We start from the raw sequence: 27,064 nt of genomic DNA, 5'->3' as shown, positions 1-27,064 counted from the left end.
TTTCAGCCCAGGGTGTGATCCTGGAGACCCAGGATCGAGTCCCGCGTCGGGCTCCCTGCATGGAGCCTGCTTCTCCCTCTGCCTGTATCTCTGCCTCTATCACCGTCTCTCATGAATAAATAAATAAAATCTTAAAAAAAAAGAATTTTTATCATAAATCAATGTTAAATTTTGTGAAATGCTTTTTTGCATCTGTTGAGTTGATAATATAATTTTTATCCTTCATTTTTTTATCCTTCATTTTTGTTAATATAGTATATTTCTGTTAAAGTATAATCTGCCTTTTAATACCCATCTGATTTTCACCCTCTACCCTTTTGCCTTCATAATTTTGGATTAAGTACATTTTTAGAAACCTTTTTTATCTCCTCTGTCAATGTTTATCTGTACTTCTTCTTCTTTTTTTTTTTTTTAAGTAGTTCCTTTAGGGATTTATAGTATGCATTCTTAAGTTTTTACATTCTGCCATAAACTAGTAATATATCACTTTACATGTAACATAACCTTGAAACGCTGCTTCCATCTGTTACACTAGTCCTTTGTGTTAATGTTGACATACATTTTACTTCCAAAAATGTTGTAAACCTCATAGTAAATTATTAATACTGCTTTAGACAGTTATTTATTTTTTTTAAAGATTTTATTTATTTATTCATGAGAGACTTAGAGAGAGAGAGAGAGAGAGGCAGAGACATAGGCAGAGGCAGAAGCAGGCTCCATGCAGGGAGCTTGATGTGGGACTTGATCCGGGGACTCCAGGATCATGCCCTGGGCCGAAGGCAGGCGCTAAACTGCTGAGCCACCCAGGGATTCCACAATCAGTTATTTTTAAAGAAACTACAAAACAAGGAGAAAAATCTTTTATATTTACTCACTAATTTGCCATTTTTTGTATTTTTCATTCCTCCATATAGATATAGATTTCTATATCTTTGGTATTTCTTTCAGCCTGAAGAACTTCATTTGAACACTTCTTGTAGTGCAGGTTTATTGGGACAGAATCTCTCAACAGTTGTGTTCTGGAAATGCCTTCATTTTGCCTCTGCTTTTGAAAGACCTTGTCTTAGCTCAGGCTGCCATAACAAAATACCATAGACTGAGGGGTATATATATAACAGAAATTTATTTTCTCAGTTTTGGAGGCTAGAAGTCTAGATCCAAATGCCAGCATGGTTGGTTTCTGGTTAGGATAAACTTCAAGGCTTGTAGATGGCTGCCTTTTTACCTAGTCCTCACATGGCAGAGTGAGAGGGAGGGAGAGAGAACAAGAGAGAGAATGAGAGTGAATATGAGTGTGTGGGTAGGCATGAGCAAACACGTGCTCAGGTGTCTCTTATATGGGCATTAATCTCATTATAAGGACCCTGCATCATAACTCATCTAAACCAAATTACTTCCCAAAGGCCCATCATGTCTCCAAATACCATCATGTTTGGAATTAAGCTTTCAAGACATGAATTTGTGGGGTAAGGGGATATTGAATGTTATGGACTTTCTCACTGGATATAGGTTGAAAGTTTTTAATTTAACACTTTAAAGATGCCATTCCACTTTCTTTTTTTTTTTTAAATTGTGGTAAATATGCATAACACAAAATTCACCATTTTAGCCATTTTTAAGTGTATGATTCAGTGGCCTTAAGCTCATTTACAGTGTTGTGCAGACATCCTCAGTATCCATTACCAGAACTTTTTCACGTTTCCAAACAGAACTCATTAAATGGGTTACCCCATTTACTCCCCATTACCCACTTCACCACATCTCTGGTAACTTTATTATACCTTCTGTCTCTATGAATTTGCCTATCATTGGTTCCTCTTATGAGCACAGTCATACAATATTTGTCAAAGGAGACAAAAGTCTTCAGGAGAGTGGGAGAGAGGCACTGGGTCTCACAATCTAGAAGGTACCTGAAGTCCCGTTTCTGCTTTAGCATTCTTTCTTCACTATTAATAAACCTTGAAGTAGACCGGTCTTGATACTCTTGTTGAAAATCAGTTGACCTGGGGATCCCTGGGTGGCTCAGCGGTTTGGCGCCTGCCTTTGGTCCAGGGCGCGATCCTGGAGTCCCGGGATCAAGTCCCGCGTCAGGCTCCCGGCATGGAGCCAGCTTCTCCCTCTGCCTGTGTCTCTGCCTCTCTCTCTCTCTCTCTCTCTCTCTCTCTCTGTCTCTCTGTCTATCAAGGATAAATAAATAAAATCTTTAAAAAAAGAAAATCAGTTGACCGTATATGCAAGAGTTTATTTTGGGGCTATTACATTGGCCTTTATCCATACTTCTACCAGTTTTTTTTTTTCTTATACCAGTATTATTTCAAGTACTATATTATTTCAAGAACTATAGCTTTGTAATAAGTTTTGAAATCAAAACAATTGCATCTTCCAACTTTTTTCTTTTTTTTCAAGATTGTTTTGAAGCAAAAATTCCATATGAATTTTGTGATGAATTTTTCTGTTTCTGTAGAAAATATCACTGAGATTTTGATAGAGTCTGTACATTGATTTGGGTAATACTATCATCTTGATAATATTAAGACTTCAGTCCATGAACATGCCATGTCTTTCCATTTATTTTTGACATCTTTAATTTCCTTAAGCAGTGTTGTGTAGTTTTCAGTGTACATGTCTTTCACCTTTTTGGTTAAGTTTATTCCCAGGCATTTTATTCTTTTTGATATTATTGTAAATGGAATTATTATCTTAATTTTGTTTTCATATTGTTTATTGGTAGCATTTAGAAACACAACTATGTTTTCTGTGTTTTTTTGTCCTGCCACTTTGCTGAACTTGTTCATTAGTTCTAACAGTTTTTGTGAGTGTATATGGAATCCTATAAATCTGTGAACAGAGATGATTTTACTTCTTTGTTTCTAATTCGGTTGCCTTTTATTTATTTTGCCTCATTGCTCCTCTTTAGAACTCTGCTTCACAAATGTTTGTTACCTCACCATCCCTAAACTGATCCCTACCTACTCTGCTTTGAGAACTCCTGTGTTCTGCTTGGGCTTCCCAGTGGTCTGCACTGTGCTTCCAGGGATAAAGCTGAGACAGTTAAGGGCTACATCATGAATTCTTTTTCCAGGGATTACAGTATGATTCTTCCTACTATCTAGTTGTCCAGTACCTGAAAATAGTTGCTTAAAATAATTTTCCCAGTTTTATATGGCAAGAGGAAGTCTGGTAACAATTACTCCATCATGGGTGGCAGTAAAAGTCCATGTACTTTCTACATTGTGACAGTTCTTGTACAATAATGGCTTTGTTAATGAATATTTTACCTTTTTTTTTTTTTTAACCTACCTTTAACAATTTGCTCAGTTACTGATTCAGCTCTTTCTTTAAAACATACTTTCTGACACCCGAACACACTACATACTATGGCTTAATTTAGGTTTCATTTTAGTATACTTCCAGACTTCAGCTCTTTGTAATTGAGTCATATGCTTACTAAGACTCAGTTGTGTTTGTTTCCACAGATTTTTATGCCAGTTTTACTTGAAATTGTAATTACATAATTTAATTGAATACTATGATCTGATTGCTATATAGGGGACAAAGTTCTTTTCGTGACAGTTCTGTTGAATACTTTGAAAAGACAATACCGATGAATTTCTAATAAACAATTTCTGTCGAATTAAGTGGAGGTGAAACAATTATAAAAGATTGTAGTGTAAAGAAATCACAAAATTCTAAACAAATTTTGGACCCAGCATGTTTCACAGATGTTTTTATATTCTAACTTCATATTTAAGAAGCCAAAACTGGGCAGCCCGGGTGGCTCAGCGGTTTAGCGCCGCGTTCAGCCCAGGGCCTGATCCTAGAGACCTGGGATCGAGTCCCGCGTCGGGCTTCGTGCATATGGAGCCTGCTTCTCCCTCTGCCTGTGTCTCTGCCTCTTTGTCTCTCTGTTTCTGTCATGAATAATAAATATAAGTAGATTAAAAAAAAAAAAAAGAAGCCAAAACTATGATATATTTTCTTGGTGGCTAGTGGAAGAAATGACATTTGGAATTTACTCACTGGACCTATACCTGTTAAGTACTGGCCCTGTTATTATTTTATTAAAAGGATGTACATGTATGCTTTTTGAGTTATAATACAATGTTTAAGATATGAATGGATATGTATGCACATGCGTGCATATGTGCATGTATATATTTACTTGCTTAGGGGTCCCCTGTTGTCACTAATATTTTCAGTTAACTGTCATTTCCTAAGGCAAAAAGGAGACTTCTCTTGGGTACTTTCACTTTTATTCTTACATTAAATTAACAAGAAATTGTCTTACATAGTTTATGTGCCTCCTCACAATGTAGTTTGACTTTCATATCATTGCCTCTTGAATATTGCTTTATTAAACCAGAAGCATTTAGCTTTGGACCCATTATTTTTTATTATTTCCAGCTTCCTTTCCAGATTTAATTTCATTTATTGCTTAAACTATCTCTTGATTTTAAGAAGTTTATTTACCTTCTATTCCTTTGCCTTAATATTAATCAGCAGTTATATCCTATTTAGTTCTTTACTGCTGTCACTTTTGTAATAATTTTTTTTTTTGCTTTTGTAATAATTTTTAATTTATGTCAGCCTTTTAATTTGTTACCAGGGGATGTGGAGGACTATTTGATTAAAAAATACAAATTGGATCTTTACAAACTGTAATATGTGACTTCCAAGTGCTTTGTGGCTACACTCTTTTGTCCTTTTCAGTTTCTGAAAAAGCTCTCACATGTCTTATATAGCTACATGACTTAGTGATTTAAAAATCCAAAACCTTTGGGAGCATTGGATTAGAAAGCAAAAATTAAGTCTTTTTAATTCTTAAAAAGTTGATCATTATTATTATAACTTTCTTCTTAAGTTAAAAAATTGTTAGCTTAATAACTTAAGAATGCTTCAGTGAAGCATATTGGTTTTCACTGAGGCAATATTGATCATTTATTTGTGAAGCATGACTTTTGTAGTAACTTTCACTTGTTTCGAAGTTTATAGAAAATAAAGATTGTTTCAAGTGTTTCCCTGTAAAACTGATTGATGTGTTCCAATGGATTTTCCTGATTTGGGGGGGAGAAGTTTATTTCTGTATCATTTTTTTAAAATTGTAGCATTCTGAAAAAAAAAATCGTACTATTCTGTCATGAAATAGCTGCTTAGCAGACTTGATCTAGCTACCCTGTATGTCAAATCATGCACTACAAAATAGACTGTGTACAGTACTGATCTGAAAATTTTTGCCATCCCCACACCATTATGTTGGGGAGGAAGAATTTATTCTGCCCTTCAGGGTCCTTCAGGATGAACTAAGAATCAAGTTGATATGAGACAGATTAACAGGAGAAAACCAAATTTAATAGTGTACATATGGCAATTCACATAGACATGGAATTCCAAACACAGTTGAGCAATGTGATGCTTATCTGAGCTAAGGAGAGGGTAGGAGTCTGAAGCTACAATGGGCAGAAAGACCATTAGTGGGAAAGTAAGAAGAGGTGTTAAAAAAATTGCCTTATTATATACATAAGTTTCTTAGTAAAGAGGACTCTGTTAATAGCTCTTTTTCTGGCACAAGCAGGCAGTTAAGGGGGGAACTAAAGAGATTTTCCTAAATCTGCTGGGTTTTGATTGTTTTTAAATCAAAATAATGTTCATGCTAAGTTGTCCTGTCTTGAGATGTCCTGCCCTTGGTCCCTACAATTACAAAGAGATTGCATATTTGTATGATGTTTCAGAATTATATTTTAGGTAGTTAGATTTTAGGTGAGTGTTACCATCTCATGTTGGTTTCTTCTGGTAGCTGCTCTTATAAAGTAACATAATATCACTTGGGTCAATTTTGAAGAAATTTTGTTAATTTTTTGATATGTTTTTACAAGTCAAACACCAAACTCATCCTCTCCTTTGTAGTTCCATGTGGAAGAATACACACTAAATAAATTCAAGCCAATAAATTCAATATATACCTGTGTTTCTATGCCTTTAAAGAATAAATGGAAGTTGGCCTATCTTGTTGGTGGCAATATAAAATTTGACCACAGTTTTGGGAAGCAATTTGATAACATTTCAGGGACCCTGAAAATTCTTATAACCTTTGACTTTGTCAATTTTACCCTCCATGACAGTTAAAGGAATCAGCTTACTGGGATTTTCATTGCAGTGTATTTGAAAGGCAATAATAATGAAACAATTTGATTTTTCAACAATGAGAAATTGTTGCTGATCAGTCTGTCATAGCCACTAACTCAGGAAATAAATGAGTGAATCCCCGTGCACTGTGTTAGCCAACTGCTCCATCCCAGGGATTCCTGAGGGGCCTGGAAAAATCTGAAGCATAGCTTCTAGCTGTGTTTGCCAACACTATTGCTGAACAAACTTGTTGCGACAGAAGCCAATAACTCAAGAGACAAGGATTTGGAAAAGAGAAAGAGAGAAATTTAATTCAGGTGCCAGCAGCCTTTGCAAGTGGCAGGCACAAGCCTTTACAACCTACTTCTCTGCTGGCAAAATGGATACCTAGACTTTTATTGGGAGAGTTTGAGGAGGGTGGGGGTTCCATATAAGAAAGCAAGCAGAGTGTATGATCATGGGTGGCAGTCCATATGTGTTTAGACCATGATCCCATATGGGCTGAGAAGGGGATACGTGGGGTATGGTCTTCTAGGCATTCCATTACTATCTGGGCTTTTCTGGTCTGGTGTTGGAATGTTCCAGTCATTGCAAAATGTCTTTGTCAACGCCTGAAGAAGTGCAATAAGAAATAAGCACAATGGGTTTTAGTTAGAACTTGAGTTAAGCAGTCTTGTCTATTTCTGGTTAACTATTGGCATCTATAGTTAAACAAGAGGGCTCCCTGACAAAATGGCTAAGACAATGTGACATATCAACTTAATAGATTTTTAATGAGGCCATTAAAACAAATATGAGCACTGGGTTAAAAAACGTAGTGATATGATACTTAAAAATAATCAGTGCAAAATATTATTGGTTTAACTATGTAAAGTGGATATGTATATGGATAATTATTGGTAGGTAAAAACAGTTAAAACAGTTGCTAGGGTGTTAGGCATATGGATATATTTTTATAAATTTCTAATACTGTTACAGTGTTTACCAGTCTCATTAAAATCATAAGTATCCTGAAGGAATCATCTTCTTTGTCCCTCATCATCATGTATTTTCTGATACTCTTTCACCTTTAAAACCTGATTTAATCCTTCCAAACAGTGCTATGACACAGGTACTGTGATACAGTTTAAAGGAGGAAACGGACATACAGAAAGGTGAAATAGCTTGTCAGTATTGCACATGTAACAAATGGTGGAGCTGGCTGGGTTTCCTCCAGATTTATCTGAATTCTACTTCCTTGCTGTTACCCAATATTGTATTTCACGATATGATTATTTAGTTATTTCTCCCACACATTACTCCCACTATGGGTGTACAAATTGTAAACTTAGGAATAAAATCTTGTCTTTTTTTTTTTTTTTTTTTAAGATTTTATTTATTCATGAGAGACACAGAGGCAGAGACAGGCAGAGGGAGAAGGAGTCTCCCTGTGGGGAGCCTAGTGAGAGACTCTATCCACCACTCTGGGAACACGCCCTGAGCTGAAGGCAGATGCTCAACCACTGAGTCACCCAGGTGTTCCAAAATTTTGTCTTTATATGCTCTGCAGCCCCTGGCATAACTAAATTGGCATAGTAGGATCTTTGATTTTGAGTTGAAACAAATAAAGGCAAATTATATCTTATTTTTTCAATTACATGAGTGTCATAGGCTTACTAGTATGTGTTTTCATACTTTGTAAAACCAATTTAATGTATATTTGACTCAGTGTTTTTGATGTATACAACAAATGGGACATTCAGCTCTTTGGAAAAGCTACATTTTTCTCTTCTCCAGACTTGTAGCAATTTACTGACTCTAATTACAAAACCCTTTGTTGTATTTTGATTACAAAGTTTTCAAGGAAGATGGGAGATTCTCTGCATCTTAACACCAGCTTTTTACTATTTATTCACCCTGTCCTTTTTAAAAAGTTCATATTAATTTTCATGAGAATAGAGACGATGCATGTACTGTTTTGAGCATTGTGTCCAATAACTAATACATAGTAGGTGCTGAAAAATATGTTGAGTAAATGAGATATATTCTTTTTGTTGTCTGAGGTATGCATTTTACGTATGTTAGTTGTCATTTTACCTCATTTTGATTTTATAGATAGCAAATTAAGAAAAGCTTATTCGTTTGCCCACATTTGGGACTCAGCCCTTTGGCTTTAACCATTGCTCCTGCTCAGAAGGATCTGGGAGTAATGAAAATGGTTTGAGATTGAGAAATGTCTCTAATTCTTAGTTTTTTTACTTGTTTTATGATTTGCAGTCATTTGCATGTTACTATTTCTATCTTAACATTTTATTTAAAGCTTTTGGTTCCATGATACCCTTACCCAGTATGCAAAATGTAATGTTATATTCCAACACTGTTTCATCACCTGGTTGGATTCCCACATCAGTGCATTTTTGCAATTTTTATTTGTATCTTAATTTTTATGGCCACTGATTTTTTTTTTAGAAGTGCTTCAAGTTCTTCCGTGATAACTAAATACATTTGTTGGTTATGCTGTCAACTCTTTATATTTTTCAAAGTGTAAAATTTATTTTATAAAATGCCCTTCATTATTTATGAGATCATTTCATGAATTTCTTGTGCTAAGTATCTGTGGGGTACTTGAAAGGAAGTTTTTATTACAGATCTAAAATTGTTTTCTTTTTAACATCTCTCATGGTTGAAGTAGAATATAAACGCAGTCTTCAAATTTAGATCAGTTTTAGCCCTGGAATAAATTTAAATACATAATTGGTAACTAAAAGTTTGCAGTAGAACAAGTTTCTGTAACAATATTTGTACTTAATGTTCCAGTATGTGCTTTATTAAAACTTTTCAACAGTGTGTTTTAGTGAACTTATTATCAAAAAGCCTGGTTAAAATTTTGGCTCTTACGGATGTACGGGGAGATCAAAAATTCCCCAAAGTGGTGAAAACCTTTTTCATTTATTTCTCTTTATGACAAGTGTAAACTATTAAGGTTAAGTGGGTGGGGCAACTGGAAGTAATTACTAAGGCCAGTGGCATTTTTGTGGTTTAATAAAGGCAGAAGCTAATTATTCAGTTTTTATTTAAGTGAAATGGTGCCAAAAAGGAGGTTCCTGCAGAGCAGCTGCACTCCTTCAGTGTTACCCTAATTTACCAAAGACACAACTGTCACAAACAAAACTTTTAAACTTGATATATAGCCACAAAAGTAAGGAGGCTTTTGTTTGGAGTGCATGCAGAAGAACTCCTTTATACAAATCAACCGGCAGATGACGGACAATGATGAAAATTTGATTCTTTGAAGTCATAATAGTCATTGAAATGTGTGAAATTCTGGTATTGAAAAGAGAGCGACCAGCAAGACTCTAAATCCTGGGTGGTTGCAAGAAGCTTGCTGGGAGGTTTTTCTGCATTTTGACACCAACTTCCCATTGCTTGTTCCCTGCTTCCTTTGTTAAAAAAAAAAAAAAAAAAAGTTGAATTCACACAACATAAATGGGGACAGTTGATAACCGAATCATACAGTTTTTATATGGAAAACTAATATTTTATAATGGAAATCGGTGTTGGAAAGAATAAAGTTTATTTACATATGCTGGCATATACTTTCTTAATGATTTTTAAAATTCCTCTTCCATTGAACTAGACTTATGAAATAGAAGGTCAGCTGTACGCTCTTCCAGAATTTAAAATTGTAGAAGAGATGATACTGAAAGAGTGGAACTTTGGAATTATGATATGCATCTTTTCAGTAGCAGATATTTGAATGCCTTTCAGTCTACAAATCACTAATTATTGCTTCTTAAAAATCACATTATTATACCTATGATTGTGAAACTTAAGATAATGACATTCTTTAATAATTGGAATATAGGTTTTATGCTTACTCATCTGTTTAAAAGTTTTGAAATTCAGTAAAATAGTGTGTATTATCCAAAGGGTAACTTGATGTGTTAAAATTTATAGATAATTATTAGCTAGTGAGTCTTGAGTTTCTTCAGGTAAAATCTTTAAGACTTCTTATCAAATGCGATTTAGCTTTTCTGTGGTCATAGAATATCATGAATTGTTATTTATAAATATTTTACCAGTAAAATGAGAAATCTATAAAAGGCAATATTGACATCTTCAAAACATATCTTTTATAAGCAGCGTTTTGTTTTAAACCACAGGTGATCCAAATTGCAATACCAGAGTAGAAATCTAGAGTTGATGTCTTTGGTTTTTGGTTCAATGTAGTTTAGTTTGCAGATGTTTTTATTTATTTATTTTGAGGGAGAGCAAAGATTTCAAGGCACAAGTAAAGATTTCAATATAGTGCCTCATAGTTCTTTTCAAGTATTACATTGTTTTAATGGAATCTTGGAGTGGGAGCTTTTAGCCCATTGAAATGTGGCTTAAAGGACAGGTTCTTCTGTCACTAGCTGAAGCTGTGTGGATGAAATGATAACAATAGTGTCGTAATGCATTTTAAAAGTGTGAGAAATCAGTTTGTCTAGACTAAGAGTGTGCCTACAGGGACTAGGAATTTTAGAGCTTCTGTGCCCTTTAGGTGTCAAGTATGTGAGCGATGCCAAGCCTTTTCATCCTCGTCTTTGGCAGCAGCTCAACTGGGCTGCAGTACCTTACATGTCTTTTGCCGGCAAAAACGGATTCTGTGTCAGGACAACTTGGTCTTCAAAATTCGGTAACTTATTTGTGCCAGTGCCAACTTTAAATTGAGGAATATCAACTTTAAATTGGGGAATATCAATTTAAAGAATGCTATACTTTGAGAAGCTATGGAGGCACTCATGGTTGTTCAAAATAAAAAGAGCTCGGTAACATTTTATAGCCACTTAAGAGAGATTTTCCATCCTAAAGAAAAAATCATTTTCCTATTCTATTTTAATAGATAGTACAAATCAAGAAATGCTATTTCCTTTTTTAAAAGTTTAAAAAATTACTTTAGTGTATATATCTCACAATATAGGAGATTATAAAGAGAAAGTAATGTTTCCTGTCATCTCATCTTTCTGAGCTAATTAATTAGTGTTAAGAGTTTAATAGTTTCCTTTCCTGTAAGTCTTAAAAAGTAGCTAACTTGTAGATCCAGTGTTTATGGACTCAACTCATATTGGAGGGTTTGCTGTGGAATTTGGAAATGATACCTTATCCTGTAATTTTATAATACATGTGCATTGTTTGTTATATCCCACTTCAGCTATAGCTGAAAAAATGTATAAAATAAATATATGTATTTAACATCAATATATAATATTAAATAAGTTAATATGACAAATTATTGAGGACTTCCCATGAGTTTCTTTAAGCTCTTTAAGTCATCAGATGTCATCATACTTGAAATTTCTTTGAAATTGAACTTGACAATTAAAAATGATCAACTAAAACTTAGTTATATGTTTAAAAATTATGAGCCAGTTGTGCATATTTTGCTTTTATCCTGTATACAAAGAAACTTTAAAAATGTAGGTATGTACTAGAAGTGCGTATTTGTATAATAAATATTTATATGGGTTATTTTGGTAGTTTCTCCAGACAAGCTGTGACAAAGTAACCACACCTAGTTATTGGTGTAAGTAGAAAGACATCATGTCAAGCAGAAGATTGGTTGCCAGCTAAAATAACTTTAAACTATTTATTTATTTATTTATTTATTTATTTATTTATTTATTTATTTATTTAGAGAAAGATAGCCTGCATAGCAGGGGGAAGGGTAGAGAGAGAGTGAGAGAGAAGCAGACTCCCCACTGAGCAGGCCTGACATAGGGCTCAATCCCAGTATCCTGAGATCTTGACCTTTGCCCAGTGCCCAAGGCAGCCACTCAATGGACTGAGCTACCCAGGTGCCCCTAAACAATTTTTTTTAAGTCTGAGTAGGAAGGCCAGTGCAGTCAGAAATATATTTAGTATTTGCCCAGTACCTATTTGCAGCACCAAGTGTTAACACAATTATTTGGTCCATAATATTGTTTAGAGTGGAACTATAAATTAAATAAACATTTGTCTTTAGTGGATTTATTACAATTAAATTGAAATTCACAGAATTTTCCGGTTTTCACAAGTTTGGTATCATTTTCATGTTTACTCTGTTGTTTTTAACCAGTTATTTAAAATTTACCTTAGTAAGTGAACCATGATATGATAATGCTTCATTTATAAGAATATGGTTAACCCTGATATGATCTTACTTTGATCAAATATAGTGTTTCTACTATTACTGAATGGAGACTTAAATTCTGAATTACTTTACTATTTTGTGTCCTGATTGTACCATATTTGAGAAATAGGTCTAAACTGGGGTATCAGAATTATATGCATTTGTCAGTTGAGCATTTGTTACTAGATAAAATATTTTTTCAAAAAGAGAAAGCTACACAATTTTTACAGAAAGGTGAAATGAAAACAATGGTAACTTTTTTGGTTTACTTTTGCAGAGTAGATTTGATGTATCATTTTCTTTTCAGTAGATTTCACCAAAGAGAGATAAAATGGTAGTATCTAAAGTTGTTAATTGATTTTGTTTGCCAAAAGGCTTAGGCCTTTCTCTAAAGAAATGCCTTGTTGTAAGCAGTTTGACACAAATCACTGGTAATGGACTTTTTTCTATTTAAAAGTTATCAATTTTTTATATCTCCTTACTCCATTCACAATTTTTCTCTCTTACTAGTTATACCAGCTCATGAAATAAGAGTCTACTGATGACAGGTTCATCTACGAGCAAACACTTCAGAAATTACCAATGTTTTGTTGGACAGAAGGCACCTAAATTTTTTTTTCATGAACCCTTTTCTACTGTACCCTAACTACTCCCAATATATCTTTTTCAGATGTCAAAATAGCAATATATAGGGTAAATAGTAGAGTTGGTGAAATCAGAAAGCTAAAAACCCCAGTTGAGAAATCTGAATAGGGTCATATGGGTATACAAAGCAGCAAAAGTACATCAGAGTGTATATGAGCTGTTAGAAATGTGTTTGCTTGTTTTTCTGTAGGATATTACTACTTTAACTGGTGTTCCAGAAGAGCATATCAAAACTAGAAAAGTCAGGATCTTTGTTCCTGCTCGCAATAACATGCAGTCTGGAGTAAATAACACAAAGAAATGGAAGATGGAGTTTGATACCAGGGAGCGATGGGAAAATCCTTTGATGGGTTGGGCATCAACGTGAGTACTTTGGTTTAATTTGAATATTGTTTTCTGCCCTCTTTCTGTGTAGATTTTCCTTGTAAATATATTGAATTGTAAACTTTTTCATGTACAGTATATCCTTTGATAGTACTTTTTGAGAGACCATTTATGTAGATATCGTGTTCAATGATAGACCTATATATTTAGTATTTATGTATGTGTGGCCCAGCACAATAAATCCTAGAACCAGTCTTTTCGGAGTATTTATTGGATGAAATGGCTGATAATGTGAGCACTGTTAGTATGTTCTCAAATGTCGTATATTAGTTTAAGATACGATGTATGAATAGTGTTAATAATTTAATAACACTTTTGTTTATTTTTTTGTTGTTGTTTATTTTTAAATTATTTTTTGTCATTGTTTGTAAGGAGACGAGTTTAGAAATTAGCTATTTTGAGGGAAACTTGTAAGTTCCTGTGATCTTGTGATTAACAGATTTACAGTGCATTGGAACAAAGTGGTTATAAATTCTGTGGCACCAGTGAAGTAAGTCAGTGACCTAAATATCTGTGGTGGAATAAAATAGCAGAACTGTGTTCTTTGTAGAACACAATAGAATATCTGTGTTAAATAGCAGAACTACCCCTAGTTCAATACAAGCTGCTGCTACTAGAGAAAATAGCCAGATAAGTTAGAAAATTATCAGTCTTTTTTTTTTTTTTTTTTAAGATTTATTTATTCATGAGACAGAGAGAGAGAGGCAGAGGCATAGGCAGAGGGAGAAGCAGGCTCCCCACAGGGAGCCCAAAGTGGGACTCGATCCCAGATCCCGGATCCTGGGATCACGCCCTGAGCTGAAGGCAGATGCTCAACCACTGAGCCACCCAGGCGTCCCAAAAAATTATCAGTCTAATTGAGACTCTAGAACATTTTATGTGTTCAGTCTCCAGCTGAAGGTGGTTATCCATTTAAATTATGTCCAATTTTAGAAAAGTATGACATTTAACATCTTCTTTTATCAAAGTACCTGGAGAGTTTTTAAAGCATCTGCCATGTTGCAATTTAAATAGAATTATAGGGGCACCTAGGTGGCTGAGTCAGTGAAGAGTCTGCCTTCATGATCATGGTCTTAGGGTCATGATCTTAGGGTCCTGGGATTGAGCCCCACATTAAAGCTCCATGTTCAGCAGGGAGTCTGCTTCTCCCTCTCCTACCACTCATGCTTCTTGTATTCTCTCTGAAATAAATAAATATCTTAACAAAATATATAGAATTATATCTTATTTGTAAAATAATATATAAAGAGTTTTTTAGGTATCCATACTCAGTATTTGAAATGTCATGATTACTCCTTTTTTTTTTTTTTTACTCAAGATTTTATTTGAGAGAGAGAAGGAGCTGGAGCAGAGGTAGGAGTAGAGGAAGAGGGAGAAACAGACTCCCTTGAGCAAGGAGCCTAATAATGCAGGGCTCAATCCTAGGACTACTGGGATCATGACCCCGGCCGAAGACAGATGATGAACCGACTGATTACCCAGGTGCCCCTGAAATGTCATGATTGCTCTTTAAGTTACATGAGATTTTAATGTTTTTTCTCTATATGTAAGACTCATATCCATTGCACTATTTATTGATGGTATTTGGGTAGTTTTGTTAATAAATTTAACCATCAAATTGGCCTTATTTAGCAATTTATGAATCAGACAGCATCCCATCTAGCTAATAGGATCTCTAAAGAACTATACAAAATGGAAAAGTCGTTTTTTTATGTTTTTAAATTTTTATTTTCAGGTAGTCTCTACACTTGGCATAGGGCTTGAACTCACAGTCAAGATCAAGAGTCAGTCACATTCTCTACTGACTGAGCCAACCAGGCGCCTCCAACATGGAAAACTTTTATTTTATTTATTTATTTTTAAAGATTTATTTATTTATTTATTCATTCATTCATTCATTCATGAGAGGCCCAGAGACGCAGAGACATAGGCAGAGTTAGGAGCAGGCTTCCTGCAGGAGTCCAATGTGGGACTCCATCCCGGAACTCCGGGATCACACCCTGAGCCAAAGGCAGACTTTTCAACTGCTGAGCCACCCAGGTATCCCAATGGAAGACTTTTATTGGCAGAAGGGGCAAGAGATAAGGAAAGCATGGATTACCTCATCTTTCTTTGGGGACAGAAGAGGCCTATTGGGAGGATTACCTCACTATTGTTGACTAGGAAATTCGAGGATTGACTAGTTTAAGATTACATTCCTGGGAAAGGTTGAAACTACAGTTAGGTTAGGTATGAAATCTTTCTTTGTTGATGTGAGGCTTAGCACAAGTGACCCCATTTTGGGCCTATTTTTATATTTTTAACAATCCTTGCCCCCCACCCCCACCGACCCCTCACCTTTTGGATTAGACTCTCAGCTTAACTGAGAGATATGATTAAAATTTAAGGCATTAACATTGTTCCCAGCTACCACTTTTTAAAGTTCTCACAGCTTTTGTTGATCCTTTGTGTGTCGTCACAGGTCTTGATCTCTTTGACAGACCCCAGCTTCAGGTTCATATTTTTAAGCTGGTCATTCTTTTCTTTTTTGATGTTTCAGTCTTAGGGAGATCATTTGCTTAGTGGGTAGAGGCTACGAACATGCATTTAAAACCTTTGAGAGAACACAGCATGCCAGGGAAAACTAGTATGATTATAATAAGTGAGATAATTCCCAGTGTTTGGATTGGACTTTAGAACCGAGGACTCTCTAAGACCCAAACCAATCAAAATCAATTAAGTCAAAGAAAGACTCCCTGGAGGGACTCACCTTTTTTTGCCAAGTGGCTTTCTCAGTGATCTTATGTAACTGAGTTTCAACTTCCTCAGAAGTGGTAATCCATAGCAGGTGGTGTTGACCAGGGAAAGAGAGTCCTGCCAAAGGAAGTGAATCCTGAATGCCTCCCAGTAATTCCCATTTTAATCTGTGGCTCTGGACTGGAAAGGCATCAGCAATGGAAGCCAGTAATATTTTAATGGTTTGTAGACCGCACTTGTGGTTTTATTCCGGTTACCCTTGTCTCGTGTCCTTTTCTTTATATAGAGCCTGGATGCAAAGTTCCCCAAGTTTTAAGGTTAATAAAAGACAGGAAAATGGACTGAGGGGTCTTTAGTATATCTATCAGAGTTTTTTATGACAAAGAGGATATTGGCTAAAGTATGGTCTTGATCTGGTGTCTTGGGAGGAAGTAGCATACATCAATGTTACCTACTTCTTCAGTTTATTTAGAAGGTTTCCAACATTTTCACAGGACTAGATATTAGGCGAAGCCTTTTCAAGCTGTGAAATATGTGCTTGGGGTTCTTCTAATCCTTGGAGTTTGGCTGCCATCTAGGTGGTGAGGGGGAACTGGTAGAGACCTTTCCAAGGAGATTGAAGGGCAGTCTTAGTGATCCCAAAGGTGGGAGAGAATTGAAAATATTAGTTTAGGGGCACCGGGGTGCCTCAGTTGGTTAAGTGTATGCCTTCAGCTTGAATTGTGGTCCCAGGGTCCTGCTTATCCCTCTCCCTCTGCCTCCTCTCTCTCTTATGAATGAATAAATAAATAAAATCTTAAAAAAAAAGAAAAAGAAAAACTAGTTTTGAGAGTTGTAGCCAGATATTTGAGGAAACTAGAAAAATTCAGGATACATGCAGACATGTAACAAAACCTCAAAAATAGTTAATAGGGCCAGAATCTGACATTTAAAAGGTACAAACATCTTATTCTCTACAAGTAACTCCACTCTTTAAAAAAAAAAACAACAACAACAAAAAAACAAACTCAAAGATAATCACCATAAAACTCATTTGTTTACAGTAAACTTGGCCTGATTGTTTATATAAGTGCAGTGAGAATAGTGACTGACCATATAAGCTCTTTTTGAAGACTGCTTTGCTGAAATTTTTATTAAGGAATCTTTGGACTTTCAAAAGCCTCTGAAGGACCGGCCATCAAATTTTACTTGTAAAACCTCCAGTTAAAGCCTTGGTGACATAACTAGTATTTCCTTTTTTTATTTTTTTTATTTTTATTTATTTATTCATGAGAGACACACACAGAGAGAGAAAGAGACATAGGCAGAGGGAGAAGTAGGTTCCATGCAGGGAGCCGATGTGGGACTTGATCCCAGGACTCCAGGATCACACGCCCTGAGCTGAAGGCAGATGCCCAACTGCTGAGCCACCTAGGTGTCCCATAACCAGTACTTTCAGTTATGTTATAAGGAGAACAGACTTTTATTGAAGTTATGTAAATAACTAACTATATTACTATGAAAAGAATACTCCTGGGGTGCCTGGGTGGCTCAGTTGGTTAAGCAGCCAATTCTTGATTCCAGGGTCATTTGTTCAAGTCCCACTGGGTGTGGAGCCTACTTAAAAAAAAAAAGAATACTTTAGTATTTCATCTTTATTTACAAAGGTATACTTTACCAAATTGCCAAATCTGGAAAAGCAAAACATTAAAGAACCAGCAGTATTTCAAACAAGAAGTGATAAAAATTATAATTTTCCTCATTCAGTCCTATGTTATTCTTTATTTTTTTAAGTAGGCTCTGTGTCCAACATGGGGTTCATGGCCTTTAAGAGTCACATGTTCGGCAGCCCAGGTGTCTCAGTGGTTTAGCGCCTGCCTTCAGCCCAGGGTGTGATCCTGGAGACCTGGGATCAAGTCCCATGTCAGGCGCCCTGCATGGGGCCTGCTTCTCCCTCTGCCTGTGTCTGTGCCTCTCTCTCTCTCTCTCTCTTTCTCTGTGTGTGTGTGTCTCTCATGAATAAATAAATATTTTTTTTTTAAAGAGTCACATGTTCTACTGAACTGAGCCAACCATGTTATTAATTCTTAAATCCAGTTTTTTCTAATAGTTCTGGAAATAGGAATTTCTAGTTCAGTTGTATGATTTTAGTTATCAGAAACCTGTCATTGGCAGGGCACCTGGCATGGCTCAGTCAGTAGAACATGTACCTGTTGATCTTGGAGTTGTAAGTTTGAGCCCCATGTTGGGTATTGTGATTACTTAAAAAAAAAATCTTAAAAAAAAAAATAACCCGTACTTGTCAAAATCCTTTCCATGACTGTGTAGTACTTTTGCAGGAACACTTAAGCATCAGAGTAAAACAACATCTCTGAGTGACAAAAGCCTTAAAAGACTTAACTGTGTTAAAGGTCTGACAAGAGTCCCTTAAAATGGAATAGACAAGGAAATTTGTGTGTGTGTGTGTGTTACACATCATTTTAAGATAAGTAGAATTATGAATGATATAACATTATACCAGGACATCAGATTTCTAGGAATTTCATATAATTTTTTAGAACACTTATAATACATGCCTATATAAAAACAACATAAAGAAGGCTTAATACTAGTTGACAGTGCTTTTCCTCATTTAACATTTCAAGTAGGCCTAATTAGTTTAACATCTCTCTTTTTATAAGGAGAGAATACAAATCTTTTCCAATTTTCCAGGGACCCCCTAGAAAAATACTAAAATTAGTTTAAGTCAGAAATACTATGATTTTTGGGAAGTTGATCAAAAAATCACAGATTAGAAAACACTTGGTCAGGTGGGATCATAGGTTACTGTGAAACAGTAGTTACCTAATTAACCGTAGCAACAGTTAAAGACTTGGAAGGCAAATAGAAAAAGTTAGATCATTGCAAAATAATAACCTTAGTTCTTTTAATGGGGAAGATTCAGTTTTTTTTGTTTTTATTTTTGTTTCTTTTTAAGATTTAATTTATTTATTCATGGGAGACACAGAGACAGAGAGAGGCAGAGACACAGGCAGAGGGAGAAGGAGGCTCCATGCAGGGAGCCTGATGTGGTACTTGATCCCGGGTCTCCAGGATCACGCCCTGGGCTGAAGGCAGCGCCAAACCACCAAGCCACCTGGGCTGCCCAAGATTCAGTTTTCTTAAGTAATTAAAGATGTGATAAAAACATGAAACACAGGAAATTATTTTGACAAGATAAAACCTTTGTTTTCTAGGCAGATTATATAAAAAGGTAAAGGAAAAAGAATCTTTTAGTCTCTCATCAAAAGCAGACCAAATAGTCCAAGAAAACTTTGTTCTTTTAACAGAGTGAAAACCACATTCTGATTTTGCACTAGTTCCCTTTATCTATCATCTATCTATCTATCTATCTATCTATCTATCTATCTATCTATCTATCATGTGATTTGGGGAGGAGCGTGGGGGAGAGAGAGAGGATTTTAAGCAGGCTTCATACTCAGCATGGAGCCTAATGTAGGGCTAGATCTCAAAACTCTGAGATTGTGAGCCAAAATCAAGAGTCAGGTGCTTAATGGACTGGGCCACCCAGGCACTCCTGCACTAGCTTACTATAAAACACATTCACTTAAAGTCATTCTGGTCTTAGCCAGTCTTGACCATGCTTAATATTCCTGTCCAAAAATTCCTTTTCCATAAACCTTAGTGGCTTTAATTATATATGTTAGAATTTTTAACCCTAGAACCTTAAAAAAAAATAATAATAAAAAAAACCTGAGTAGGCTCCATACTCAATGTGGAGCTTGAATTCATGACCCTGAGATCAAGAGTTGCATGCTCTATTGATTGAGCCAAACAAGTGCCCCTAAAAATTTTAATTTTTAATGAAAATTAAGAAGTAAACAGTAATGAATTGTCTTTAGCATTCTGTGGATTGGCAGACTTAAACTTTTTGTTATTTCTAGAAATGCTTGTTTTCTCATAATAATTTTCTCAGGCACAAAGCATGTTTACTAATAGATCCAAATACTTTTAATTCCTCAGTAAAAGGAAGCCAAAAGTAGATAAACGTATATTCAGTAATGTTTCAGTTTTTATATTATTTGTAAATGATCTAGAGATTTAATTATATTCCATTACTTAATTTAACACAACGTTAAGGTCTCGGGTTAAAAAAAGACTTGGAGAGGGGTACTTGGGTGACTCAGTGGTTGAGCGTCTACTTTTAGCTCAGGTCGTGATCCTGGGGTTCTGGGATCAAGTCCTGTATCACGTTCCCTGCAAGGAGCCTACCTCTCTTCCTCTGCCTGTCTCTGCCTCTCTCTTTTTGTGTCTTTCATGAATAAATAAATAAAATCTTAAAAAAAATCTGGGGAAACTATTCTAAAAATTCATTTAAAGCTTTTTATCTTGCTTAAGCCTATTTTAATTCATTTGTTCTTAGGGTACCTGGGTAGCCTGGTCAGTTAAGTGTCTGACTGTTAGTTTGGCTCTGGTCATGATCTTAGTCTTAGGGTCATGAGATCAAGCCTCAAGTCAGGCTCCACATTCAGTGAGGAGTCTGCTTGAAATTTTCTCCCTCCCTCCCTCCCTCTTTCCCTCCTTCTCTCTCTCTCTCTTTCTCTCTTTCTCTGTCTGCTCCTCCTCCCTTTCTGGCACATGTGTGCTCTCTCGAAAATAAATAAATCTTTAATTCACTCATTTTCAAAAATTATGTTTAGATCACTTGTGAAAATTCATATTATTTTTTTTCCTGACAAGTTCCATAACAGAGATAATATGAACATACTTGACTATTAAGCCCAAATAGAATAAAAGTTGTATGTCTGCATTAAATTCACTATTGATAATTCTAAAGAACTATTTTAATTAAACCAACAAACTTAAGTTAGCTTTGATGCTGAATATTTTCCCAGATCTCATGAATCTGAGTAACAGTTGGATTAGTTTCTATTGTCTATCTGAGAATTTTAGGAATACCTTAATTCATATAAGTGCTTAATTTTCCTTAAGCCAATTAAATAGAACTCTTTTACAAATTAATTTTACCAATACCGTCTAGAGATAAAAAAAAAATAACTTATCTGCAACACATAGATCTACAGAGAGATGTAATAGAGAACTTATAACTTCTATTTTAAAATTACTGCCATGAATCAGGTACAGTAGTAATATATAACTCACTAGTTATAAAAGAAGTTGAATCTAAGTTGTTTTTCTAGTAGATAAAATAAATTAAGGTTATCTGCTCAGTTGGCTAAAGATTTTACTAATGTTTCTGGGGACACCTGGGTGGCTCAGCGGTTTGGCGCCTGCCTTCAGCCTAGGGCTTGATCCTGGAGACCTGGCATCGAGTCCCATGTTGGGTTCCCTGCATGGAGCCTGCTTCTCTCTCTCTGCCTGTGTCTCTGCCTCTCTCTCTGTATCTCTCATGAATAAATAAATAAAATCTTAAAATATATATATTTTAAATTTTTTTTACTAATGTTTCTGGAGGAAACATCTGCTTCACTTGAGCTGATGTTGACAGATTTGCATAGAACCTTTGAGGATACTTTTTTCTAGTGTCCTGGTTGATTGCAAATGAAGCATCAACACTTGGGCCATTGTTTTGATTGTGGACCCCTAGGAGGGTGTGATATGGGGGACCTGGACATTATTTTAGGTGCCTGGTCTTGGAGCTATTGTAGTTGTAAGGCTAGTAGGTTGGCAGACTTCTGTTCGTGGTGCTGTTCCCAAGTCCTTTCAAAGTGCTCAGCTGTGATTACAGGTTCAGTCAGTTGTCTCCCATCCTGTTTTTTGCTTGTTTGTCAATCCACTAATCTCAAGAGATAATCCATTTACAAATAGGACAGTTAGAGCAAATTGGGTGACCTCAATTATTGTATAGAGCCCAGAATGCCACAGGAAGAGAGCTTCCAAGTAAGCTTAAAGTCTGCGGTAGATTCATCTTTCTTTTTTCTGCACTTCTGAATAATTTACCAATGTGAACAGGGAAGACTCTAGGAATGTCTTTTAAAGATCAGTGGGGGCAGCTCCGGTGGCTCAGAGGTTTAGCGCTGCCTTCAGCCCAGGGTGTGATCCTGGAGACCCAGGATCGAGTCCCATGTCGAGCTCCCTGTATAGAGCCTGCTTCTCCCTCTGCCTGTGTCTCTGCCTTTCTCTCTCTCTCTCTCTCTGTCTGTCTCTCATGAATAAATAAATAAAATCTTAAAAAAAAAAAATCAGTGGGCTGTTCTGTGAGCCTTTTCTTGTCCACAAGGGAACCAGGTTGAAGGTTAAGGATCTGGGATATCATCCTTGGAGTTACACCATCCTGCTTTGTATCCTGTTTGGGCTTCCCCACGTCCCACCAGCATATGCACAAGATCTGGCAGCCTGGGGTCATAAGTCCTCATAATGACTTGAATAAATTCTTCAGAAAACTTTTGTGGATCATCCTTGGGTTTAGGAAGTTCTTTAACTATGGTTTTTAGTTTGGTCTTTGATCAAGGAGTGAAAGAATGATTTTATCATAAAAGGTAACCTTTGAATAGTCTCTTCAGGGTGGAAAGGCAGTTTAGATAGATCAGTAGAATGTTGAATACTAAAGTAAAGGAAGATTAGAGGGGAGCAATAGGAATCATTCCGGTTTTATATCTTTTTAAAGTACCTCTTGTGTCTTTAATTTTTCATTAGCCTTTTGCTTCATATTTTTAATGAAGTAATTTTGGAATCTTGATACATTTTGCAGTCTTCTGAATACCAATTAAAATACGTATCCCATTCTGTTTGTTCAGTTCAGGAACCCTTGTTTTCAAGTGCATTTCTTAAATGAATGATCCCATCTAATTGGAACGTTTTCCATAATGGCCAGTGTAATTCTAGGTTGTCTCTAATAAAATTTTGACATTTTGGTAGATATTTCACCAAGCTATAGAACTTCTGAGACCATAGTTTTTAGACAAAATATGCAGGTGTGCCAGAAGGTGGCATGCTTAACTTTTTAGAATTTATGGATCTCTTTTTCTCTTTCTTTCTTTCTTCCTTTCTTCCTTTCTTCCTTTCTTTTCTTTTCTTTTTTCTTTTCTTTTCTTTTCTTTTCTTTTCTTTTCTTTTCTTTTCTTTTCTTTTTTTTCTTTTTTTTTTTCTTTTTAAAGCTAAATCTTTGGATCTCTCAGAGCCAAACGTATACCTAAAAGGGATGTGCTGCTACACTGGGGATTTTGTGATATTTTGCAGCGTACCTCATTGCACAGATATTTTGAGGTTGGCAGTGATATAGTGTCAATCTAATCTATTCTGCAGCCAATTTATACTAACGTGGGGATCTTTGAGTTAGTTGGTGAATGCTCTAACAGCTTTTAAGTGCTCAATATGTTCCTACCAATTTTTGCAGCTTCTTTGCTTCCAAGATCCGCATTAGCATTAGCCTTTACCCAACACAAGACAAACAAACATGTATATCGTAGTATATTGGCAATAACCTAGAGATGTTACTGTGTTTGGCCATGAGATAGTCCTGTGTGTACCACCAGTGATTTCCACCATGGAACCTTGGACTGGGGAAAGGATTAAACTAGCCGACACCAACAGATGGGGACTGGAGGCACCACATCAGCGGGAAACTGCAGCTGCCACTAACAGTTCCCACATGGGTCTTGGGACAGAATCAAGACTGGGGGTTTCCACCAGTTAAGCCAGAATTCCAGCATGGAACTGGCTTGTAAGCCAATTAGATTGGGATTGTGCAGAGAGAGTGGAGCCCAGAATCAAGAGAAACTTACTCATGGCTCTTGGAAATGATGAACCAAGAATTCAAGGGTTTGTGGGTACCACACCTGTTGCTTATTATATCTGAATGCCATCAGAAATTTGCTTCAGATCCCACAGCTGCCACTAAATTGGTTAAAAACAAAATTCAGCTGAGTAAATTTAAAGATCAAATTGGCTTAATTCAGTGATTCATGAATCCAGCAGCATTCCATCTAGCAAATAGAAGCTACTAAAAGCTTTACAAAATGAAAGACTTACGGGCAAAAAAGGACAAGGACAAGGACAAGGAAAGAACAGATTACCTTGCCTCTGATTGGTATTCCAGCTTGACTAGTTTAAGACTTCTTCATTCCTGAGAGAAATTGAAATTGCAGTTAAGATAGGTGTCAAGTGCTGATTTGCTGATATGGGGCTAAGTACAAGTGACTCCATTTTAGTCCTGTTGTCTTTTTTTTTTTTTTTTTTTTTTTTTTCCAGATTTTGTTTATTTATTCAGGAGAGAGGCAGAGAGAGGCAGAGACATAGGTAGCAGGAGAAGCAGGCTCAATCCCAGGACCCTGGGATCACAACCTGACCCGAAGGCAGACACTCAACTACTGAACCACCCAGGTGCCCCCAGGCTTGCTGTCTTTTGAACAACAATTTTCAGTTGGAGTTACTATGCATAATACTAAAATGAAGATTCTTGTACATCAGGTGAACCTATGACTTTATTAATATGCTAATTAATCCTGATCAAGCCAATTTTTATTAAGTTTCATTCTGAAAAAAGGAAAAGAAAAAAAAGTATAATTCTCTAAATTCTCTATCCTTATGCCTATCCACTTAATGACACTGGTAATGTGATGAGTTTTGTTCCAGCAGACAGTTAAATTACAAATAGATTACCTTGAATTTGTAGAGGGTATATTTTATGCTTTGTAGGGTGGGTCTGTTTCAGTTTTACTCTGTAGTCATAGTCCTAGAAACATAGTGTTAAAAAATAAAAAGGTATAGGAATGCATAGGTGGCCCAGTTGGTTAAGTGTCTGATTCTTAATATCAGCTCAGGTCTTGATCTCCGGGTATGAGTTCAAGCCCCAGGTTAAGCTCCATGCCCAGCATGGAGCCTACTTAAAATTTGAAAAATAATAATAAAAAGGCAGGTCTTGGTGGAAAGCACAAAGTACTTAACCAAGTCCTTCTAACTCTTTGGGACTCCAAATTTAGTCTTCCCTGTAGCAAGGAAACAGCTGCTGAAATCTCTGGTTAATTCTTTCTCAGCTATTGTTTTAGAGCCCTGCCCATTTGTTTGCAGAAGTTCCCTCCTCTGCAAATTCCTCCTTTTCACTCTTTCCTCCCCTACTTTGCAGCTGCTCTGGCAATCCTAAAAACTCCCGTCCTCAGATTCCTTGCGCTGATAAGACTATGGCTTTCTGCTTGAGTTCTAGATGGGTTTTAATGTCTGTACCAGAGAGTACCTTTAGGGGGAAAATTCAATCAATTTGAATCTAATCCATTGTGGTTCCCTTCTTTCAAAGGTCTAATCCTTTCCATTTTCATTCCTGCATTTGGTCACGCTCTTCCCTTCAGACAGTTGGATTTTTTTTGTTTTGTCCGCAGCTTATTATGTAATTGTTAGGCAGATGAATCTTATTTTAATGGTAGGTAAATCTGCCATTACCAAAATTGGAACCTCAGTAATTGGGGATTGAGCATGTAAAGTTTAAAAACATAAGTACAAATTATATTTAGTAAAGATGGAAAAGAGGTTATTTATAGTTGGAGGAAGTTGGATATAAAAGAAAATACTTCATAGAAAAGACTGATATTCATTGTAAACCATGAGAGATGGTTGGGATGGACTTCTCTATGCTGTATATTGGTCTTCCTCTATATTTCTAGTGGGAGGAACAGATTGAGCTGGTGGGAACATATAGGCTACATTTAGAGGAACACTTAGCAATCTGTTTGGCTAGTTGGTTACCTCCAAGGGGCATAATTCAAAAGAAGACTAGAAAGTGGGTTCTGATCATATTGGAGAAGTGCTGGAATGCTAAAGTGTAGGAGATTTTGAAATTCATGTGGTAAACAGAGGAAACTATTTTAAGTTTTCTAGTTGGACAGTGAATTTAAGAGTCAAACTAGGAAAATTAAGCTGACAACATGGTCAAGGGTAGATTGGAGTCAAGGAGGGAGAAGAAAGATTAGTTAGGAAAGTATGGTAGTTTGGGGAAAGGATAAGAAAGGGTGAACGCTGGTAGTGGCAACATACTTAGAACTTCAAAAGGTAGGTGATGGAGGATGAAAAGGATAGAAACGGAGTGCTGGAAAAATGTTGGCTTATTGATGCACATTGTTACTGTTCAACTTATGTATGTAATTCTTCCTCAGTAAAATGAGAATAATAATGGCAATACCACCTTTGCAGAAAATGGAGCTTTTGGCTCCCAATTTTTTCCTACAGTTTTTGTTTTGTTTCCTATTCTCAACGAAGCTAACATGAATGTCAGTGCTTACCAAATTACTGGATCAGAGGCTTCTAAGTGGCGCAGATAAGCGTCTGAGTCTTGGTTTTGGCTCAGGCTGTGATCTCCAGGCTGTGGGATTGAGCCCTGTGTTGGGCTCTGTGCTCAGTGGGGAGTCTCCTGGAGATTCTCCTTCTTCCTCTGCCCCTCCTGCTCATTCTCTCTTTCATAAATAAATCTTTTTAAAAAATTACTGAATCATATTTATGTTGCCATTTTTGTTCTCAGTATATTTTATCCAAATTATCAACTGAGAAACCATTTGTGCATAAAGGAGAGGTCAATAAATTACTTGTTATTGGTACTAATATAGCTAACCAATGTGTAAAGCATTTTTTCCTTACAAGGAGAGGACATGGTAAGAATACCTATCATTATGAGGATCTCAAAGGAGCCATAATAGAGGACTAGAACTTCAGCAGCAATAATTTATGGATCTTAATTCCAGTGAGGGCTACTTCCCATAAATTCTCTCCCTATGTGTATCTCATATCTTCCCATTATCCACATTACTTTCTAAATCTTAGTTTTTTATTTCCACATTTCTAAATGATGTTTCACAGAATGCTATATTTGCCTTTGAGAGATTTATAATAAACTTTTGGAGCAAACCGTGTTCTACCTTTTAATAAATGTACTGATAAAAGTGATATTTCTGAAATAATATATTTTGTGCATTTTGTGAAGTTTCTATATAAACTTGGGTTCTTAAAAAATAATTTTATTTATTTGACACTGAAAGAGTGCATATACGTGAACAAGCAGGGGGAGCAGCAGGGAGAGGGAGAAGCAGTCTCCTCTTGGAGCCAAGAGCCTGAGGTGGAGCT

The 27,064-nt window shown here is 36.1% G+C and overlaps 1 protein-coding gene across 5 annotated transcripts in view; it reads left to right on the top strand.

Annotated features, from left to right (window-relative positions):
• Positions 1–27,064, top strand: part of NDUFS4 (NADH:ubiquinone oxidoreductase subunit S4) — a 112,470-nt gene that overhangs the window by 65,737 nt on the left and 19,669 nt on the right. For all 5 annotated transcript variants that reach the window (XR_013378512.1, XR_013378511.1, XM_077895997.1 and 2 more), the window contains exon 3: positions 13,089–13,261. Coding sequence is in view for 3 of the 5 variants with exons in the window: in XM_077895997.1 (XP_077752123.1) it covers positions 13,089–13,261 (173 nt within the window). In the remaining 2 variants the exon portion in view is untranslated. The remainder of the gene's footprint in view (positions 1–13,088; positions 13,262–27,064) is intronic.

This window comes from Canis aureus, chromosome 4 (assembly GCF_053574225.1).
Source record: "Canis aureus isolate CA01 chromosome 4, VMU_Caureus_v.1.0, whole genome shotgun sequence".
In the NCBI taxonomy this organism is placed as follows: Eukaryota; Metazoa; Chordata; class Mammalia; order Carnivora; family Canidae; genus Canis; species Canis aureus.
This window is presented reverse-complemented; position numbering and strand designations above follow the sequence as displayed.